Source organism: Eleutherodactylus coqui, chromosome 1, assembly GCF_035609145.1.
Source record: "Eleutherodactylus coqui strain aEleCoq1 chromosome 1, aEleCoq1.hap1, whole genome shotgun sequence".
NCBI lineage: Eukaryota > Metazoa > Chordata > Amphibia > Anura > Eleutherodactylidae > Eleutherodactylus > Eleutherodactylus coqui.
The window spans coordinates 91,450,880-91,470,632 of NC_089837.1; the positions used below are offsets into that span (position 1 = coordinate 91,450,880).

Consider the following 19,753-nt stretch of genomic DNA (forward strand, 5'->3'; position numbering starts at 1 on the left):
CATTCTGCCACGGATTTTCATGCAGTTCTATGCTCTATATTATATAATGCATATAGGATCCAAAGTAATTGAAATGTCAATGTCTACAAAAAAGCAATATGAAGCAGTGAAAGGAAAATAGAATTCTTGAAATGTTCTTTTGTGACCCGTGTTTGGTACTCTCCAGCTCGCCGTTTTACCTGCCCGGCACGCTTTACCTTTGTTCGTCGAGACTAGGACTTTGAAGTATGAGCTGTCAGAAGTCTCAGAGCAAATCCAGTACACGACAACAAAAAAAAGGAAATAATAAAATAAATAAAACAGAATACTAAACTGGGATTTTACTGTTGCTATAGAAATGCCGTGATGAAAGTGACAATTGAAAAGCATCTTGTACTTGATAGCGACAATGAAAGAGACAGAATTATCGGCATAAAAAGCAGGGACGAATAATAAAGAGGAGATGGAGAAATGCAACGCGGGAGAAGAGTGAGGGGCCCGATTAGTAAGTACTGAGAAATAACAAGTGTCACCTTATTTATATTCTGATAATGCAACATAGCGGTGCTCGGTACACCGTGCCATTCTCTTAATTGGAGCCGGTCTGCTTTGTAATCACAATACAGAATACACAATAGGGAAATATCTCAAGCAATCATGAGATAGGAGAAAATCTTATCTTATATGAAAGGAAATCGGAAAAGGCAATAGAAAGAAGGAGAATTTTGGGGGGTTATTGCATTATTATTTAATAGCATAAATATATCTGTCTGCACTTTACCATCCAGACGTGGCTCACGTACAAACATAGCTGATGCTGTCCCTTGGAGAGCTCACATTCGGAAATGAATGATGGGTTTTTCAAAACCAAGATGACGAATTATCCAAGGAGGAATAGAGAACTGGAGAATGGAGTTGTAGCATGATGATTAGTTTTCTCATTGAGCATTGGCATCTTGGTGCTTGGATGACTGCAAAGTCCGATGGGTATATTAATTGGCTATAAAGTGCCTAAGAGAGTATAGATGGTAGGGGTCTGCTGCAGCAGAGACCGAGGAGTTGAGATATAAACATGTCCCTCAACCGGTCAAATCTAACAACTAGGCAGGCAGTAAAAGCGAAGTACCCATGCATTCAACTTTTGCATTTGTATCGGCAAATGTTATCAAATGTGATAGATTTGTTGAACTAATAACATAGCAGTCTATTTATACAGTGTGAGTAATTATAATAATTAACACATACTGTATGTTTCAATATTGTGACTAGACAGGTCAGTGTTGAATTCGAGTTTCCCGTCTGGTTTGAAACACTGCAGAGATAATTGTCTGGTGGTGGCTAGACATACTGTACTTCTCATACTTCTCCCAATAGGACGTCAGTGTTTCATGGTCAAAAAATCTATTATGCAGGAGAAATAACTACAAACATGGCCATATAGTAAATTGAAGAAAAGTAGTGTCCCCCTTTAAGGAAGAGGAGGAGCTCACCTCCTCCACAAGTAACATGAGCGGTGCTGCAGCTCCAATATTGTCCCAGCTTTCCTCAAAGGACAGCTTATGAAGATGAAAGTGATGCTGCTGCTCTGACAAGCACAGGTGTAAGCCCCGCCCCATTTGATAACAGGAGTAGCATGTCACAAGCCCAGAGGGACAATAGAGTTGTATGTCAACTTCTTGTGTGACACAACTGGTGCATAACAGGCTAAAGGGCCCAGTTATAAGCATCAGCTGTACAGACACTTAAAACTATACCCCTCTGTTCTGCTTTTGGTAGTGCACTACATGCCGTATGGAGTAAAATCTACCACCTGCTTATGATAGGTACAAGAGACAAGCCCTACTGTAGTGATTGCTGCAAGGTGGAAATTAGTCCATCCCAGGAGTAAGCAAAGGAAGAGTAGTCCATTGGCTACAGGCAAATGGCCTAAGGGGACTCTGGTATCTTGCTTGCGGTTTACCCGGTGATCGCAGATGGCGCGGGTAGCACTGACATTTCGGGACAGCTTATATAGAGTCTGAGTGCCAACATGTATGCTTTAATAAAATATAAAAAGAAAACCGATCAACTGCTTAAGTCCTATTCCGGAATGACTCCAGCTGGCTATTACATAGCATCTGCATTAGTGGTATTACATTAAAAGTCCAGTACCCGTATATTGGGTTTCTCCAAAATCCTTAACCAGTAACCATGGTTTCAATCTAAGTCCTCTTTTCCCCGTGTAACAAGTTTCTCAAAAGTCCTTACACAGTCGCTAGTAATGTAGTCTCTGGCAGCTGTACACATCAACGTTGTGGGCAAATGTGAAGAGGAAATTGAGGAGGCAGAAGTCTCTAATGCTTGCATTCTAATCAGCCTTTATTCAAAAGAAATGCCTGTCCCATTGAGGAGCTCATGCATGTAGGGCTAATTCTATGCAATGCAGTTTCTTCTACTTCAGAGAGTAGCCCTCACTCCACAGCATCGCTGTACGGACTCAGAGGAGTATCCCCTGCTCCTCATACTGCAGCATAGCAACACAAACCCAGAGAGGCATTCTGTCAGAGCTTGAACCCAGGAGCTCCTGTCTTTTAAGCAGCAGCTTTCTCTGCTGAGCTATACAGCTGTCTGGACAGCTCCCCCGCTGGACTGAGCCATGTTCCTGTACTCCTGGTCTGGTTCCCTGTTGTGGCTCCACCCTGATCCTGATTGGGCAAACTATAAAAGCCTGGTCCTTCCACTGCACCAGTGTGTGATTATTGTGCTACCTGCCAATAGTCTAGCTCCTCTATACCTGCAAACTGCTATCACCTATTACCAACTCCTGTCTTCCCTCTGACTACACAACCTGCCTGCTCCTTTGTACTGTGATGGATACTTACCGTTATTGACCCCTGGTATTAGTGACCAGACTTTTGTCTGCTGGGGTCGCATCAGGAGGCTCCAAACCAGCACTGGAACGCTACACCTTCACAGCTCCTCACACTGAATTATAGCTGCACAGACTACTTTAGATACCTGCTCCTTGCCCCCGCCCAGTCTTAAAGCCACAGTTCTATTACACAGTAAAAACATCACATAAACAATAAAACAGTTAGATGGCTGCTGAAGAGTACTGTTGCAGGAGGAGAGGGGGTCTACATCCTGCGGGTGGTCAAATGGGTACGAGAGCAAACACCACAGCTGCGGTGAACTGAGGATGGTTGAAGACGTAAGTACAGCACAGCAGAGCACTTGTGTGCAGGAGGTAATAGAGTTTCCCTCCTACATTGACAATATGATGACTGGTACACAGATGACCTATGATGGATGAGCTGATGAGTCGTGCATGGAGTCTTCCTCTCTGCTAAACTCGTAGGTGAGAGGCAGCCAAGGGTCCAGAAAGAAGACGCATAGCAAGAAGTTTAGTGCTGCCAAGTTAATGAGAGTTAATGCTTCAGCCCAAGCGTCAGTCCCTATGGCCACAAAATTCAAAACTGCCGAATAACATGGTTCACTGGACACAGCTGTAAGGAAGAAGACCTCATTCTGAGGCAGCGATCTTGACATCGCCCCTGTAGCAGAAACATCCTCCTTAGGAATAGTGGCAAAGATAGATAATGTATATTTGAGGTATGGACTGTCCAGTGTTACTGGTTGTATGCAACATCAAAAGAAAGGTATCCTCTTGTGAAGTGAAAAGCTGTATTGATGTAAAGTTTGTGTGTGCTGCCACTTGAAATTGCCTCCTGTTCTTATTCCCACATCATCCAACAACCTGCAAATTAAACCTCTACCACCACAGGCCAACGACCACTCCTCTTCAGATACATTACAAGAGCACAGTGGACAATTATAAGCTGCCACAGTGATGTTGCTATGAACAGTTCTGGATTGTGGTAGCCTATGAATGACCGCCATGCTCTTGTGACGCGTATTGTCGATGGACTACCCATCATAATATCAACAGGATAAACAGGAGGAATGGCGCAGGACTAGACAGTGATGGCGAGGAAATAAAGCATTTTCAAAAAGATAACTATTTGACTAGGTTTGTTATTTTAGTATATACGGTACCTAATCAATGAAAAGCTCTTTAAAGGCCCATTTACATGCAAAGACAATCTTTCAAATGATTAAAAGATTGACAGTTTAAGCGATCGTTTTGCATAAAATGTTAATGGGCACTAATGTCCATTAACACTTTATCAGCTTCAATTGTGTGTAAAAGGGTCTCCAGGAGCTGCTTGCAGAGCACAGTATGTGGTCTGAGCTCTGCACACAGCTCCATTGTTCTCGCATGGGCTGTCAGCAGAATACAATGTAATCTCCGACTCCCGTGCAGAACACAGCGTGCGGTCCCTGTTATCTCTCTCCGGCTAAACAATGGAATTTAAGCTCGCCTTAAAATCATCGTTCAGCTGAAGAGTGAACGATGGCAGCGTTAATATGCAACAATTATCGGTCATATGTCATTCTCTGAACGAATTTTGAGCGATAATCATTGCATGCAAATGGGCCTTAACTCCGCAAAGTCACATGCCAAATGCATTTGCATTAACCAGCTTCCTAGAGGCCTGTGAATGTGACACAGATATGATACTAGATTAGGTTCCTGAATTTTAAGGTTTTTAGTGATATTAAAGAGGTTATTCAGAATTAAAGGCTTTTTTCCCCATAAACAACACCACTCCTCTACATAGGCTGCGTCTGGAATTGCAGCTAATCCTTATACAAATGAATGAAGCTGTGCGTCAACAAGCAGATTCATCCCATGGGCAAGAGTGGTACTGTTTCCAGAAAAAAACCCTACTACCGGGCATCCCCTTTAAGCGCAATTTGCTTGCTTTGTATAATTATTATAAAGTGCAAGAAAACAGCACATGGGAGAAAATGTATTAAGACCAGCATTTTACATGCTGGGCTTAACAGGATTTCCCCCAGCTCGGAATGCATCTAATACATAAAGAGGCGCATGTATGCCTTCACTGCAGTGTATGGCAGGTCCGACTTGGCATACATTTCTGGTATAATTTAGGCCAGTTTATGTCTTAAATTATACATTAATGTGTGCGTCCACACCCCTTCCCGACAAGCCGGCCCAGTTTTGACAAAAGTGGTGAGGGCAATGCAAAGAAAAAAAAAGTTGCAACTTTTTGCACAAACCTGCAGCACAAAAAATGCAACTTTTTTTTACACTCAAAACTGGCATAAAGGCTTTTATAAATGCCCCCCAGAGTAGTAGAAATCTAAATAATTGCAATTACCACATAATGAAAGCAGCCGCCTATGGAAATATATAGAAGTTCTGGACAGGGATGCAATTACCGTTAGGGCACATTCTCACAATAAATGGAGCAAAACAGTAGTGGAAAAGTATTTTTTTCTCCCAGTGTTGTTTCCACATACCCATACTTACTTGTTCATTAGAAAGGCATGTAGCCTCTACGGGGATAAGCATTCCATCTTGTATCACTAAGCAAATGTAATTTGTATACTACTGTAGGCGATTATAATGACAGAAGTCAAGATCACAGCAAACAAAGAACTACAATGGCCTATAAATCTTTACCCGTGGCATATCATAGAAATCAGTGGGGAGGGCTTCATCGAGATGCTCGCCAGATAAGAAAGAGTAGAACACTTCTATTATCAATGCTTGATCATGGCTCCACAAGGGAATTTCTCAAGGGTAGACAAAATTCAATAAGTAAAGTGCTCGTTAAAGTGTACTCAACAAGGCCGACATTGTGCATCCAGTATAATAGCTACTCAGACTAGATATTGAGTTGATAAATCAATTTTAATACTGTACAACAGAACATACAACAAAGCCCAGTACTGACCTCTTAAACTAGAAGACGTCGCTGCCATGTTCAGCGTTAAATATTTCCACACAGACAATAAGATTGTCTTAGGGTAAAAATCACAAGAGCCCAGTGACATTTGTGCCATGTTACTCCAAAATCCATGGTGCACCAACCACTGCAGATGTCCTCATTGTCCCCATCTGTGAGCTGGTTCTTTGCTTTCTAAGCTTCCGAGACAAAGTCTGCAAATTTTCCTGCTAAATTTCCATAAAGAGGAGAACTCAACAAAGTCCTCTATGTTTTTAGGTTTCGTTCCCTTTTTTTCCTCTCTATATACAAACATTGATTCCGCAGCTCTGTATTTCTATGTATTCATTTCGTTGACATAAAGGACACAAAAGGTAGACGCATTGTCAGGTTTTCTTCCTGATTCTTATTTTTTTAAAGTTTTTTTTTCTATTTTTTTGCCAAAAAAATGCAAGCAAAAGAAGAAAAAAAAAATGTTAGTTCTTCCATACGACCTCATCTTCAATATGAAGACAATCAAAACAATAAAAAGAGAAGATGGAAGTGTGCCGACGGCCTCCCTCCCTGATGCAGCAGCAGTGTCAATATGAGGAGATGTGGGGCATCCATTCATGGGTGAAGCAGGCTCAATGTGGCATCCTCAGTCTCTTTGCAATTTGTAAGATGATAAAATAAAGCACCTTTAATTCCAAATCACCAGTACAGTACCTTTTGATGTTCACAGTTAAGACTTCCCTAAAGTAGGTTCCATGGATATTTATGACCAGTCTTCCACAACCAGTGACTGATGCATTACCTGCCATTAAATACTGTATCTCCAGCGCTTTCCTTTCAAGACAATTAGAACATTGGTCTTATAAGTGCTGATGGACAGTCCACCATCGACATTGAAGTGTTACCTTCTGAATTGCAAAATTCAATCTTTCCCCACTGCCCAAATGCTTCCTATCTCCAACCACTTCTCTTTCCCTCCCCCACCCTCAAAGACTCCCTCACCCAGCCCAGAGTCTCATGCTATTGAGGTGGGAGACTGGCTCATTTGGACCCTCATGGATTGAATACAGTTCAGGATTTTTTTCTGGTGTCCAGCTAGTGTTATTCCTATCCTCAGGAGGTCCCTGGAAAAAAAAATAAAAAAAATAAAATTATGAAACAAGCCTTTGAAATAGTTTACCTGACACTCTAGAAACGTACAACCCGTCATATTTCTCAAGACAACGCAGGAGAACAATTAATGTATAGAAGCTTGCCTACAATTGCAAGACAATGCCAAATGGGTTTATTTTTTGCTTGCCCTCTTTACATATACTTCAGCCCTATGAAACAGGCTGTGTCAAGATTTCAACCTATTCCCTATCCACAAGGTATGGATAAGTGTCTCGTTGCTACTGCTCGACTACCACTCCATTCATCCATAGGGGATAAGGCACCAAATCTCATGAGGTCTCAGGAGTCAGGCCCCACTGAACAGAGACTTATCACATATGCTGTAAATATGGCATAAGTTGAGAACCTAGAGCAACCCCTTTACACGTGAATGAATGTTTCTAAAAAATAACCTTCACCCATTGATTAAACCCTACACATACTTACTCTGGGGTCATCTGGGCAACAAGCTGCAGAGAGGTGAAACCAGAGCTCAGGAAATTGTCTCTATATTGTCCCATTTTAATAGCACTCAGCCAGTCGTCTACTGAGGTAAAGGCTGTGAAGTCTGGGATGGAGCGGTCGAGCAGCGGCTGGGAAGGCCTATAAAAAGACAGTCATTGATAAAGAAACATATGACTATTGTTGGGCAAACAAAAACAGTCAAACTTTGTTTTGGGTCGAATTTTGTAAAAAGTTTTGTGTGACGTGAACCCAAACCACAGCCAAACCAATTAAAAGAAGGTGAAGGTGCTACTTGTGGTTATATGAGCAAGGACAACATCCGCATAGAGTTTCTATGTTCTCCCTGTGTTTCTTCTTCTTCTCTTCTGAAGGTAGATGGAAGAAGAAACAAGAAGAGAGAAGAAGTACAGTTAGTACTGTTGCCTTGCAGTGACGGAGTCTTAGATTGAAATCTGACAACATCTGCATGGAGTTTGTATGTTCTCCCTGTGTCTGTGTAGGTTTATTCATAATAATAATCACCTTATATAGTGCATTCCTATTCAGAAGAACAAACACAGGGAGAACATACAAACTGCAGACATACGTTGTCCTTGGTCACATTTGAATCTAGGTCCCCTGCACTGCAAGCCAATGGTGCTAACCACTTAGCCACAATGGACGATAATGGCAACCACCACCTTCTAGACAGTGTTGTACACTAGCTTCAGGGATTATGGTGAAGTTATGGTTCATTTTGAAGTAATTCAGACCAAACTGAACTTTTTGCCAAAATTCGACAAAACATTAAATATGACCATTTCCATGAAGCTACCCTGTACTTAAGTACCTAAAATGTGACTTAATGCTATACGTAAAAATAGTGCAATAAAGAGATTTCTCAACCATATATTTGAATTTAGCAAATACCATAAGAATTGATAATTGATAATTATAGAGTTTAATTTCTCCTGTTTACCCTGAAAATGGTCAAGTTTTCAATTAAAAGCCTTCAAGTACATGCAACAAGAGAGCATGATCAATGTGCAGCTGCAGATGTAAAGTGTTAGTTGGCATTGCTTGTGCCTAAAGGATTTCCATCTATAACATAACAATAACACTTGCATAAAATGTGCCTTTTCTGTATGACTATTTCCATGAAACTATCCTGTATCTAAAACACGACTTAAAGCTACATGAAAAAATATTGCAATAATCAGATTTCTCAACCATATACTTGACTTACATTTTGTAAATAGCATAATAACTGATTATTATGGAGCTGAATTCCTCCTGCTTACTCCAATGATGCTCAAGTTTTCAATTAAAAGCTTTCAAACACATGCAACTAGAGAGCATGATCAATGTACATCTGGAGATCTAAAGTGTTGGTTGGCACTGCTTGTGCCAAAACCCTCCCCATCCATAACACAACAATAGCACTTGCAGAAAATGTGCCCTTTTAGCTCTCATTATAGCTAAAATGTTTATCTTCATGAAAACCTATTACATCTCCTGCCATAATGTAGCATAGATTGTTCTTGCAGTCTGACTCACACAGCAGGGATGGTGGCCACTGTCTTGAGGCTGGCAGGGTTCCGGATCATCTTGTCCAGAGTATTGACAATCTCCCCAAAGCGTGGCCGGCTGTTTCGATCCTTCTGCCAACAATCCAGCATGAGCTGGTGCAGGGCAGCTGGACAGTCCATGGGGGGAGGCAAGCGATAATCCTGCTCAATGGCATTGATGACCTGCACAAGGAGGGAGTAGTGAGGAAGCTGCTTTTACAATCCAAATGGAAATAACATTTAAATAAAAAATGATTGAAAACCAAATGGTCACAAAACTGTAAAACAACAGGAGAGCCAATGCCGGACTCGAGAGCCGTATAAAAAGGGCATAATAAAAAGCAGATTTTGCTTACAATACTTTGCTTACTCTAGGTCTACCATTAAATCACTATTAAAATAATTCTCTTAAGGGATGAACACATCCTGTATGAGGATTATTTTAACAAAACTAACACATATCAGATAACTTTGTATTAGTAAAAAAAGTTGTCCCAAGAAGAAAACCCCCGTTTATATTCCCAATTAGGGTATATGAATGTCAGTGTTTCTTGCTCAGGTTCCCCCTTTATAAACCATACATCTGAATAGCCATCATTTAAAGTTACTCTCTGGTCTGAGGACAAAATTTTGTCCTGATACCAGAGGGATGGGAGTAATATTACCTGCCATTCTTCTCTGCCGGTTCCGGATCCCGTTTCTAGCCATGCAACATTGCCACTGCAATTATCTAACTACCTAATGCACAGTGTGCACTTCTTTCTGATTGGTCAGCACTGATTACATGAGCAGCACTGGCCAATCAGGGGAACAAGCATAGGTTGTCTGAAGCTTGCATTGGCCATCTTGGTTGGTGGAAAGCAGGAACTGGAGCTGGCAGATCGGTAGGGCATCAGTACAAAAGACCCATAGCAGGTAATATAAACTGACCCCTCCAGTCCTCTGACAAAATTTTGTCCCAGGACTGAAGGGTTGCCTTAATGATACATTTACGTACTCCTCGTTGGATGTGTGTGTCTGGCTGCGTTTTTTCCTAGCAAAATCACCTGTTTGCCGGAAGTACTGAAGCTGGAGATACAGCAATAAGCAGTTTCCAACAGATACCCCATTCTAAAAGATTGTTTCTGATGAGATCATCCTTTTAATGTATTTACTTGAAGTAGTCAAACTCACTTTATATATGGAAGTAGCTACTTCCAGTGACTTAATATACTTGAAAACTACATGCCCTTGCATAGCTACAGATGTAGCAGAATTCATTAATCTCTTTGGGGGTAATTAATAATGGAATTCAACTCTACTATGTTTATAGTGTAGTAGGATCAAGCAAAGTTTAACTTGACTCAACATGTTAATTTAACTTTCTGTGCCACAATTTGATGTTTCAATTGATTTACAATGATTTCTGCTGTATTAAAATAACAATAGTTTTTCAATGGCTTCAAATAAAATTGCATGAAGCAGAAAATTATCACAGTTGAGTTAAACTTTACTACATCTGCAGAACCAATAGTAAGGCATTTAGCCCTTGACATGGACTTCCTTATCCTCTTACTGTACTAGTTCCACCATTGAGTTCTGTTCTATATATTCTCACAGATGTGAATTAATTACTATCTGACGCTCCCCTACTGTTTGACTACAGTGACTCCAGGAGTGAGGGCACTGACACAGCTAAGGCTACGGGAGGTTAATGACAGCCGCATACTGTTCAGAGCATTATTCTGCTATCCCCTTCATTATATCCGCCGCTCACTGCATTACAGTAAGAGCAGAACATCTCCACCAGCCTGACATATGTTCAAAGCTTCTTCAACTCCAATTACTTCCCAGCGCACTGGCTGCACTTTCCAATTTTCTTGCTTTATGTGGATTCTTTTCTTCTTTTCCAGCCTGATCCATCTGACACAGCAGTAGTTTCAATGCTCACCCACCAGTCAACCCTCCCTTCTTCTCTCTGAGGCTTTGATTTTCTTTACAATATTTGAACAGGAACAACTCCTCTGCTCCACCTCAACTGAGTGATGATAGACTTTATGTAAACTACTGGTAGGCACCTGCGTGTCACTCCTGGTGTGCCCTATCCGCGGATATGTATGTGTAAGGAAAGGCGAAGGAACTTGATCAGAAGAACAGGTCTCAAATATATGAGCAGCAGACATGAATGTGATAGAAACCATGCACTGATAACCACTCTATATAAAAAAAAAAAAACACACACACACACCTAGAAGTAATTGTCATTTTGTTGTAAAACTTGGCATGCAGTTACATCTCAGACAGATATGCAAAGGATTAGAGTTGTGATTAGTTGAAAGGTCTTACCACCTGAGGCCCTAAGAGTCGTTCCACCCATGGCCTATAAGTAAAAGCTCTCTGAGCCTACAGCCTACTTGTGTGTAGCGAACCTCCTTATCTGCTTATGTAGAGCTTGTTGACCACTAGACGTCTCTATGATGCACTCAAAGAGGTTTTGCCCAGTTAACAAAGTTTAAGAGGGGACACATTGGAATACGAGAAGCTGGATGGTTGTACCGACAAATTGCCCGGCTCCTGGACCATTCTGACCAGTTTGTTAGGAGTTATTGCGACTTGTGGATTCGTGAGGATATGCACCCAAGATGACTGAGCTCAGGACGCCCTCGACAAGTAGATTGTCTGATCATCTGACAAGCATAATCAACTCCAACTGTTTTGCTGTCCGCCATCCAGAAACAGGTTGCAACATTGTTACAGGTTTCTGTGTCTGCTCAAACAATTCCCAGGTGCTTGGTTGAAGGACATTTAGTCTCATGGCACCCATTATGTGTATATCCTTTGACATCCACCCATCATTGCCTCTCATCGCAGTGGGGTCATGAATGACAATTAGGCCACAGGATATCTGCTAGAAACCTGTGTATCAGGGTAAAACTATTTAATTTATTTCCACCACCAGATAATATACAAAGCAAAATTTAAGGCTTAACCAAGGCATTAGCATTCAAACAGGCTTATCAATTTGGATTTCAGGTACACAGCCAAAGATGCACCAATGAAATAAGAGGAATTCAACCGTAGCATAATCTGATAAGTCTCTTCTACTTGTGCCTGTAGGGTGTAATTGCTTAGTACTAGCAGAATTTCTTCCACAGACTCATTATATGCCCTGTCCAGACCCTCTCTCTACTCAGACTGCTCTTCTTTTGGAAACTGGTCACAGTCTACATGGGTGGAACCTGCTGCTTCCTGGACCCTCCTTCCCAGCGGTGCTTCAATAAAGTAATTACAGCAGTAATATCGCTATAATAGAGCAAACAGGTTCAAAGCCCAACATAAACACAGAAACCCCCTTACACTTCTGCAAAGCCCCTACAAGCTTTTTGGTTGCTAATGATATGTATGTGGGTGCCATGATGATCTTACATTATATATACTGTCTATTTCCTGAGGGTAATTAGTTTTTTTGATGCGCTTTTTCAATTTAATTTAATTCAAATTCTAAATATCTTATGCTAGAAATATCTTACATCCTGGTTGGACATGTCCCAGTATGGCCTCTCTCCAAATGACATCACCTCCCACATGACAATACCGTAACTCCAGACATCACTGGCAGATGTGAATTTGCGGTAAGCGATGGCTTCTGGTGCTGTCCATCTCACAGGAATCTTCCCACCCTAGAACAAAACATAACACTCATTTACATCTATTATTGGTTTAGTCATTCCCTATGTAGACATGGAGAATGTGATGCATTACAGTATACTTGATCAATATTTATGAGTATTGAAGTTTTATTTATTCCATCCAATCTATGCTTGCAAAAACGTGCTGTAGAGTCATTACTAGCGAGTAACTGAGTTCACTCAAGGAATGGAGAGAGGGAAATGATATGCAAAGAGATAATAGTAGTAAGACATGTACATCTAAGGAGAATTTGTATGAAAACAATACATAAAACGGATGTCCCAGGCTGTCCTACTGTATTATATGGTTCATCATGATTTATCTTGATCTAAGACAAAATAGATTTCCAATTATAAGAGCCACTAATCTTAACAACAATGTGCCCAAAAGGACTGTCACCATGCTCCACAAGACCCTGAACTACATTACCAAACATCTGGATTATTAAGCAAAATTATTACTTTTTCAGGATTTTGATATCGCTGACTTAACATCAGGATAGGTCATCCATATCAGATAGGACTCTCGACACCCCTGACAATCAGATATTTGAAGGAGCAACTGCGCTCAGGTGAGTGCTGCACTGTCTTCCTTGACCCCTGATGTTTTGCTCATTGGTCACATGACTTTTATGCAGCTCAGTCCTATTCAAGTGAATGGGATTGAGCTGCAATACCAGGCACCACCATTATTAAATGAACAGCGCTGTGCCTGGTACACATACAAAAATTTGCAGCACTGGACAGAATGCTACAACCTCTTCCAACAGATAACTGGCAGTAGTGTCAGGAGTTGGTCACCCGTTGATCTGTTATTGATGAGCTCAACTAAGAATAGGTCAACAATATAGAAGTAACGGATAAACCCTTTTCAGTGATCTCCATCCTGCAGTTCTCCAGCCATGGCTCTCAGGTCATGCTGGAAGTGGTAGTTTATCAAAACTTAGAGAGCCGCATGTTGAAATTCACTGGCTTAGACCAAACAACCTCTACTGCCTCTCTCCAACTTTTCCAAATGTCTAGAGATGAGTGAACTTTTCAAAAGTTTAGTTCTGTCTGAATTAGTTTGAATTGAACCAGAACTTCACCAATACCCTGAAAAGTAGTGTATAACCATGTCTAAAAGAAGGTAGTGGTGGTCCAATGTGGAACCGTTTTGGTTTGCTCAACATTATCAATGACATAGTAGTTGTGTAGTTCAGGCATTATCCTCATGAACTCGGAAGCCTATTGTAAACAGTATTAAATACTAATTGTTTTTTCATAGATTAGGAAGCATTGTAGTGCATTGAATTATTGGAGAACATTAAAAAAAGTTAATTTTTAAAAGGCAAGGTTGAAAAAAAAAATCTCTATATCTACAATGAAACCAAATAGTAAGAAAGCAAATCCTAAAAGCGTTCACATTTTGTTTAAAACATTGTAAAAGGTGTACAAAAATTATCTACGTATGTGTTTCACGGGTTAGTCCTTTTTAATCACACTGGAATACGATCATATGTAACCATGAAGAGCACGAGGAAGGACGTAGTGGGCCACAATGAAGAACTGTATGTTACGTGACATGGCAGCTCTCGAAAGCACTAAGCAACTTTATGGCTGCTTATTTCAAGGGCAGAAGAAACTTGACTTGAGGAAATGCATTTAATCTAGTGTGATAAAGACATCTCATTCAGGACTTCGCCATATCTACTGAGCAATGAATTCTCCTCAGCATCTGACTAACACAAACTGAAAACTGCTTTATTCAATCATCACTTCCGAGAAATAAGCTATGCATTATGGATAGGATTTAGATGGGATTACAGGACGCCAAAAAAGTAAAAAAAGGGGAGAAAGAAAGGAGGAACAAGGGAATATATAACGCTGACCAGATGTGAGCCGAGCTCGGAGACAAATCAGTTTCATTTAAACCGGCCGTCTTCTTTATGTTTGTAGAGCGGAGATCTGGTATTATCCGTTGTCAGATGAGGTCTGAATAGCTGTATTCTTATAGTCCAAAAAGATTTACTCCTAAGGCTCCAGCCCTTTGGTTTTATTATATGTATATTTATCAAAATACAATGTCTCATGGATTAGCCTTCCAATTACTGGAAGCCGATAAGACATCAATGCAGATACCCAAGAAAAACAATATGTACAGTAGCCTTCTTCTTGCCTACAATCCAACTATTGAACATGTTGATCCGTTTATATATGTAAAACAGAAATATCAAAAGTGTTGAATGAAAATAATTAAGTCAGGGTGAGACTAGCCCATAATGCTTCCTCCAATACAGGGATAAAGCTTAAGGGGTTGTAGAGGAACAGTGGCACCCAGGCCGTGGTGGTTGGTGGTGGTGGTGGGGGGGGGGGTTAAATTCCCCTTTGCCACATAAGAAGTTTTATAAATTGTACATGTTACATGGGGGAACAAGCTAGAGATTTTTCTTTCAGGCCCAGGAGCTTCAACTTATAACTCTGCTTCAGTAGGCCCCAGTTCTGATACAGAATTGGGCCCCAAAGGTCCAACAAAAGACAAACCCTTTTAGAGCTAATCGCATACAACTAGGATCTGATTCGCAAAAAATATCACATCTTATAAATGACAATATATCTGGCAATTGTAATGATAACAAGAAAGTTTACAATGCTATTTAAAGTATTTGTATACTTCAAAATGGATCGTGCAAAACCTCAATCATTTTCATTAGTGGAACCAAAGAATCCAAGTCTGACAGTGAATACAGGGCCACTAGCGTAATTATAAGGGATGTGGTTGCACCCGGGCCCAAGGGCCTATATGGCCTCCTTTCTCCATATAGGGAGCCCAGTACTATGAATAAAGCGTTCTAGTTGGGGGCCCGGTTACAGGTTTTGCATTTGGGCCCAGGAGCTTCAAGTTACACCTCTGCGTTACGGGGTTAAGAGAAGTTGGGTGGCCCCAAGATTAACTTTTGCACCCAGGCCTATGAGCCTTTAGCTACGCCCCTGAGTAGAGGTTTTTATTTAAGGAAGAGCTTGAAATGAGTGTGGAGATGGAAGCTGGCCACTTTATTAGTTTAATGAGCAGGACTGCTCATTATTGAAAAGATCTAATTGGCCAATCGTGTGGCAGCAACACATTGCCCAAAAGCAGATGTGATTAAGAGCAATACTTGCCAATTAGACCAATACCAGAAGATATCTAATTTCAGTCAATGACCACACAATGACTGTGGGTATTAGACAGAGTGGTTTGAGTTAAACTCTTGGAAGGTGTGCAGTATGAAAACAACACTCAGTGATCTCCATGCTGTTAATGAGGTCAATTGCTTTGGGCAAATCCTTTTTATTAGAGGGATCCCCTGGTAATAAGCTGATTACAGGTTATCTTGTTTTTGACCTCCAGTGGTCAGCTGTAATCTATGGGGAAACCCATCAGCAAGCGCTCAACTCCTTTACAATATCACTACGGAGGAAATGAAGCATTATGCCAGACCTACTGAAGTCAACGGGCGGTCTATCATATGTACAGATGTTATAGGTCTTTCAGAGCAAGAGACACTGTGCTCTAACTAATAGATGAGGGCCCCAAACTGGAAAACTCAAATATTAACTCAGAATTTTCAAATAGGGGATTTCAAACTGGTTTTTCTGAATCAGAGAAAGGCTTGTTTTACACGAGCGTATTGTAAAATATCTGTAATACAAATCTGCAATATGGACCTATGATGCATAAGCATTCTGTCACCACTGCATTAATAATGTGTTCATTATTATTATAGTCTACTGGGGGAAAAATGTATCTGTTTTTGCCTGAAGGATAATGCTAACAATGGGTGCAAATACTGATGTCATATGGATTTTAAGAACTTTTCATAGCTTTAAATGGATTGTCCAGGACTTCACTATTGATTACCTATCCTCACAAATAGTTGATTGGCAATCATCCGCTAATAGGGACCCCCACGGATCTTCTGATCGCCAAGCTCACTGTCAGTGCAGACAACAATGGAAGCAGATAGAGCTAACAACACTGCAGGTCGAGCTATAACCTTAGGCCACTGCAATACAGAAAGTGCTATCTACTGTCTACGCTGCAGTGGGCCCAGCGATCAGCTGATCAGCAAGGATTCTGAACAGCAAAGTCTCATACAACTCTTTTAATGGCCATTTTCAATCTGCTAAATGGATGAACGTAGTGTATGCCATGTATTTACAGTGCACATATTTTATATACCCATGTAAATAGACTCATTGATTAAGACTCGCTCCATATTACGGAAATACATAAATAGATGGAGTAGGGATGAAGACTACGCTCATGTGAGTAGAAAACTCTTTAATGAGACAGGTCTTGGAAGAGCGATAAATCTGGTACTAACAAAAAAACACAGTCAACTTATAATAAACTTCAATACAAATAGCTAAAAGGGCAGAAGACAAGAAGAGCATCTTTGAATGTTTTTGGTGGGATAACAAACTCAAAGACACAAAACTCCATCAGCTAAGAGCAGGAAACGTTAGGCCCCTCTCACACACAAGATCGGCAAAATGCAGTGATTAGATTTGTGGCATTTTACCGCGACTTTACCGCCATTTTCAGATTCAGGTTACTGCATCCAACAGCGGTTTTTAAGGCACCCCATCCTTGTGATGAGTGATGAGGTGTGTTAATCGTGGTAAAATAGAGCAAACCGCGTTTGAAAATTGTGGCGCTATAAAGTGCCACGTTTGAGCACATATCTGTAAAGCCCCATTAAAATAAATGGGATTGTTATACCATGATTACCGCGGCATTCGATACTCTGCGCTAATCGTGGTAAAAAAACGGATGTGTAAGAGTGGTCTTAGACTATAGTGGGGGAGGCTCCACCAAAACTACACATAGAGAAATTGGAAAAATGTTACTTGTTCTCATGAAAAGACATTTCTGAGGTAGGGTCAGAGAGTGGTGTAAATCATATCAATCCTTGTATCCATCTTATCTTGTCCTGCATCTTTAATGGCCATATTTTCAAATGCTATATCATCTAGTGAAATGATGTGTCAAAAAGCAGATGATATAAAGTTCCACCAACACAACAATTGGCTCACAATGCACTGCCTGCAAATCTGCAGCAACTGTCTGTTACTCCCAGGTCAATATTGAGAAGACCTTTAACAATTGTTACCAGCTAGAGTTGAGCGAACATACTCTGCCGAGCTTGATGCTCGTTCGAGTATTAGCGTACTCGATGGTGCTCGTTACTCGAACGAGCCTCAAATCGCGTTCGACCCCGCCCCAGCTGTGACGTGCCTGTTTTGGCCCTTCCCTGCCACGACGCAGCGTGCGTCATTTGAAAATTTTTGGTGTGAGAGAGAGAGAGAGAGAAAGAGAGAGAGACACGAACCAAGAAAAAAAAAAAAGCTCGGGACCATGCGTCCCACATACAAAAATGCTCAAGTCTCCCATTGTAGTCAGTGGGGTTCGTTACTCGAGTAGAGCTCTCGAATTTTACGAAAAGCTCGACTCAAATAACGGGGACCTGAGCACTTGGGTGCTCGCTCATCTCTATTACTAGCACTTTGTTAAATTCATGCTATGGAGAATTCAAGCTGTCCTGACATTGCCTACTACTGTAATGATGTCATGTCCTGGACCCCGAATGATGTCATTTATTGCTGTCCCAAGATAATTTCTCAAACATTTTGAGAAGAGCATTGACACACACAAATATGGTTGGAAGAGGAGGCATGGAATGGTCTGGAAATAAACAATACGTTATGCGAGAATAAATAATAACAACAGAAGGATAAGAATATCCTATTACTTATACTTGACAATTAAATGACCGAATATTTAACATATTTGCTCAACCTATAGACTACAGGAACCCAAAGGTCTAATAAAAGAATATTAAATATTGTAAACGTTTACTCAGGTCTGCTTTTTTTTTAATTTTTCTTTTTTAATATTCTAATATCTTTTCATTGTAACTTCAAGACAACTTACCAAGGAGCTGGTATATGTTGGATCCGATGTGTCATCTTGAAGGTAACGAGAAAGCCCAAAGTCTGACACTTTACAGACCAGGTTGCTGTTCACCAAGATATTCCTGGCTGCCAGGTCCCTATGTACATAATTCATTTCAGAGAGGTACTTCATGCCAGCAGCAATTCCTCTGAGCATCCCCACCAGCTGGATGACTGTAAACTGGCCATCATTTTGCTAATAGAGATACAAATTAAGAAAAAAATCTTCAATTAGAAGTCAACATTAAATCATTACTGTAAGATGCACAGCACATTCCCAGGAAAAATATACAAAAATCCCAAGTAAATGGGAATCCTTGAGTTACCCTCTTCTGTCAAATTGGTTAAAATCATACTGAGCTGTTGCTTAGTTCTATCTATTGGAAAACAAGGAGAACAACCAATGTAGCCATTATAAACTCCCAAAAGGGTTTTTTCTCCAAGTTTTTCCAGACCCCTTAAAGGGGTGTTGCAACTGAGAAACTTCTCATCATGAAGCCACCACTGAATCAGCTGTAGTTGATGTAAGCCGCATGCAGCCATTTATTTACCCTGCAGTGGCCACTGCAAAGGAAACGTAGTATTAAATGGTGCCCAATCAAATGGATGAGTGATCACATAATAAAGTGCTTGGACAGAGTGGGACCACTTTGTATAGTGACTCTTGCTCCTGAATAGCAGCCCTGAGCAGGACAACCCTACTGATGGCAAATCTGTCTCCTTTTTGTAGCAAAAGTCAAGTAGGGATGTATCACTTTATAACTAGGTAGAATTGGCACATTGAGAAGTCTACAAAAATTGGATGCCAACCCTATAATAAATATACTGATTGTCTTCCAGCCTTCACAGAAACCACTTGACAAAACAACACGACTCTTTTCTGATTTTTGGAGAGAGAACATTTAGAAGTACAAGTTCAAATTATGTTTCAATAGAAAAATAAACCCTATTTTGCAAAAATTGAAAATAATTCTGAATATCAGAGTGTTTATATAGATGTCTTCTATATGCCTGCCGCTCAGTTCTCAGAAACCCTATTCAGATACTGCCCTGCATTTCTAGATGACAAAAGACCAAAGACTTTATATTCAACATAGCTCATAAATATACAGAAAAACACATCAGAGAGGCTTTAGTAAAGCCGTATGTAAAATATAATAAGCTGGCTCTATTCCTT

General features: G+C 40.6%; 1 protein-coding gene across 3 annotated transcripts in view; it reads right to left on the reverse strand.

Annotated features, from left to right (window-relative positions):
• Positions 1-19,753, reverse strand: part of EPHB1 (EPH receptor B1) — a 353,248-nt gene that overhangs the window by 53,378 nt on the left and 280,117 nt on the right. For 2 of the 3 annotated variants that reach the window (XM_066598091.1, XM_066598092.1), the window contains exons 12-16: positions 18,557-18,772; positions 12,442-12,591; positions 8,922-9,115; positions 7,368-7,523; positions 5,722-6,892 (exon numbers count right to left, since the gene is read on the reverse strand). In XM_066598091.1, coding sequence (XP_066454188.1) covers positions 6,784-6,892; positions 7,368-7,523; positions 8,922-9,115; positions 12,442-12,591; positions 18,557-18,772 — 825 coding nt within the window. In that variant the 3' untranslated portion in view covers positions 5,722-6,783. Of the gene's footprint in view, positions 1-5,721; positions 6,893-7,367; positions 7,524-8,921; positions 9,116-12,441; positions 12,592-18,556; positions 18,773-19,753 lie in introns of those variants that run through there. The other variant, XR_010791585.1, reaches the window with a different exon arrangement.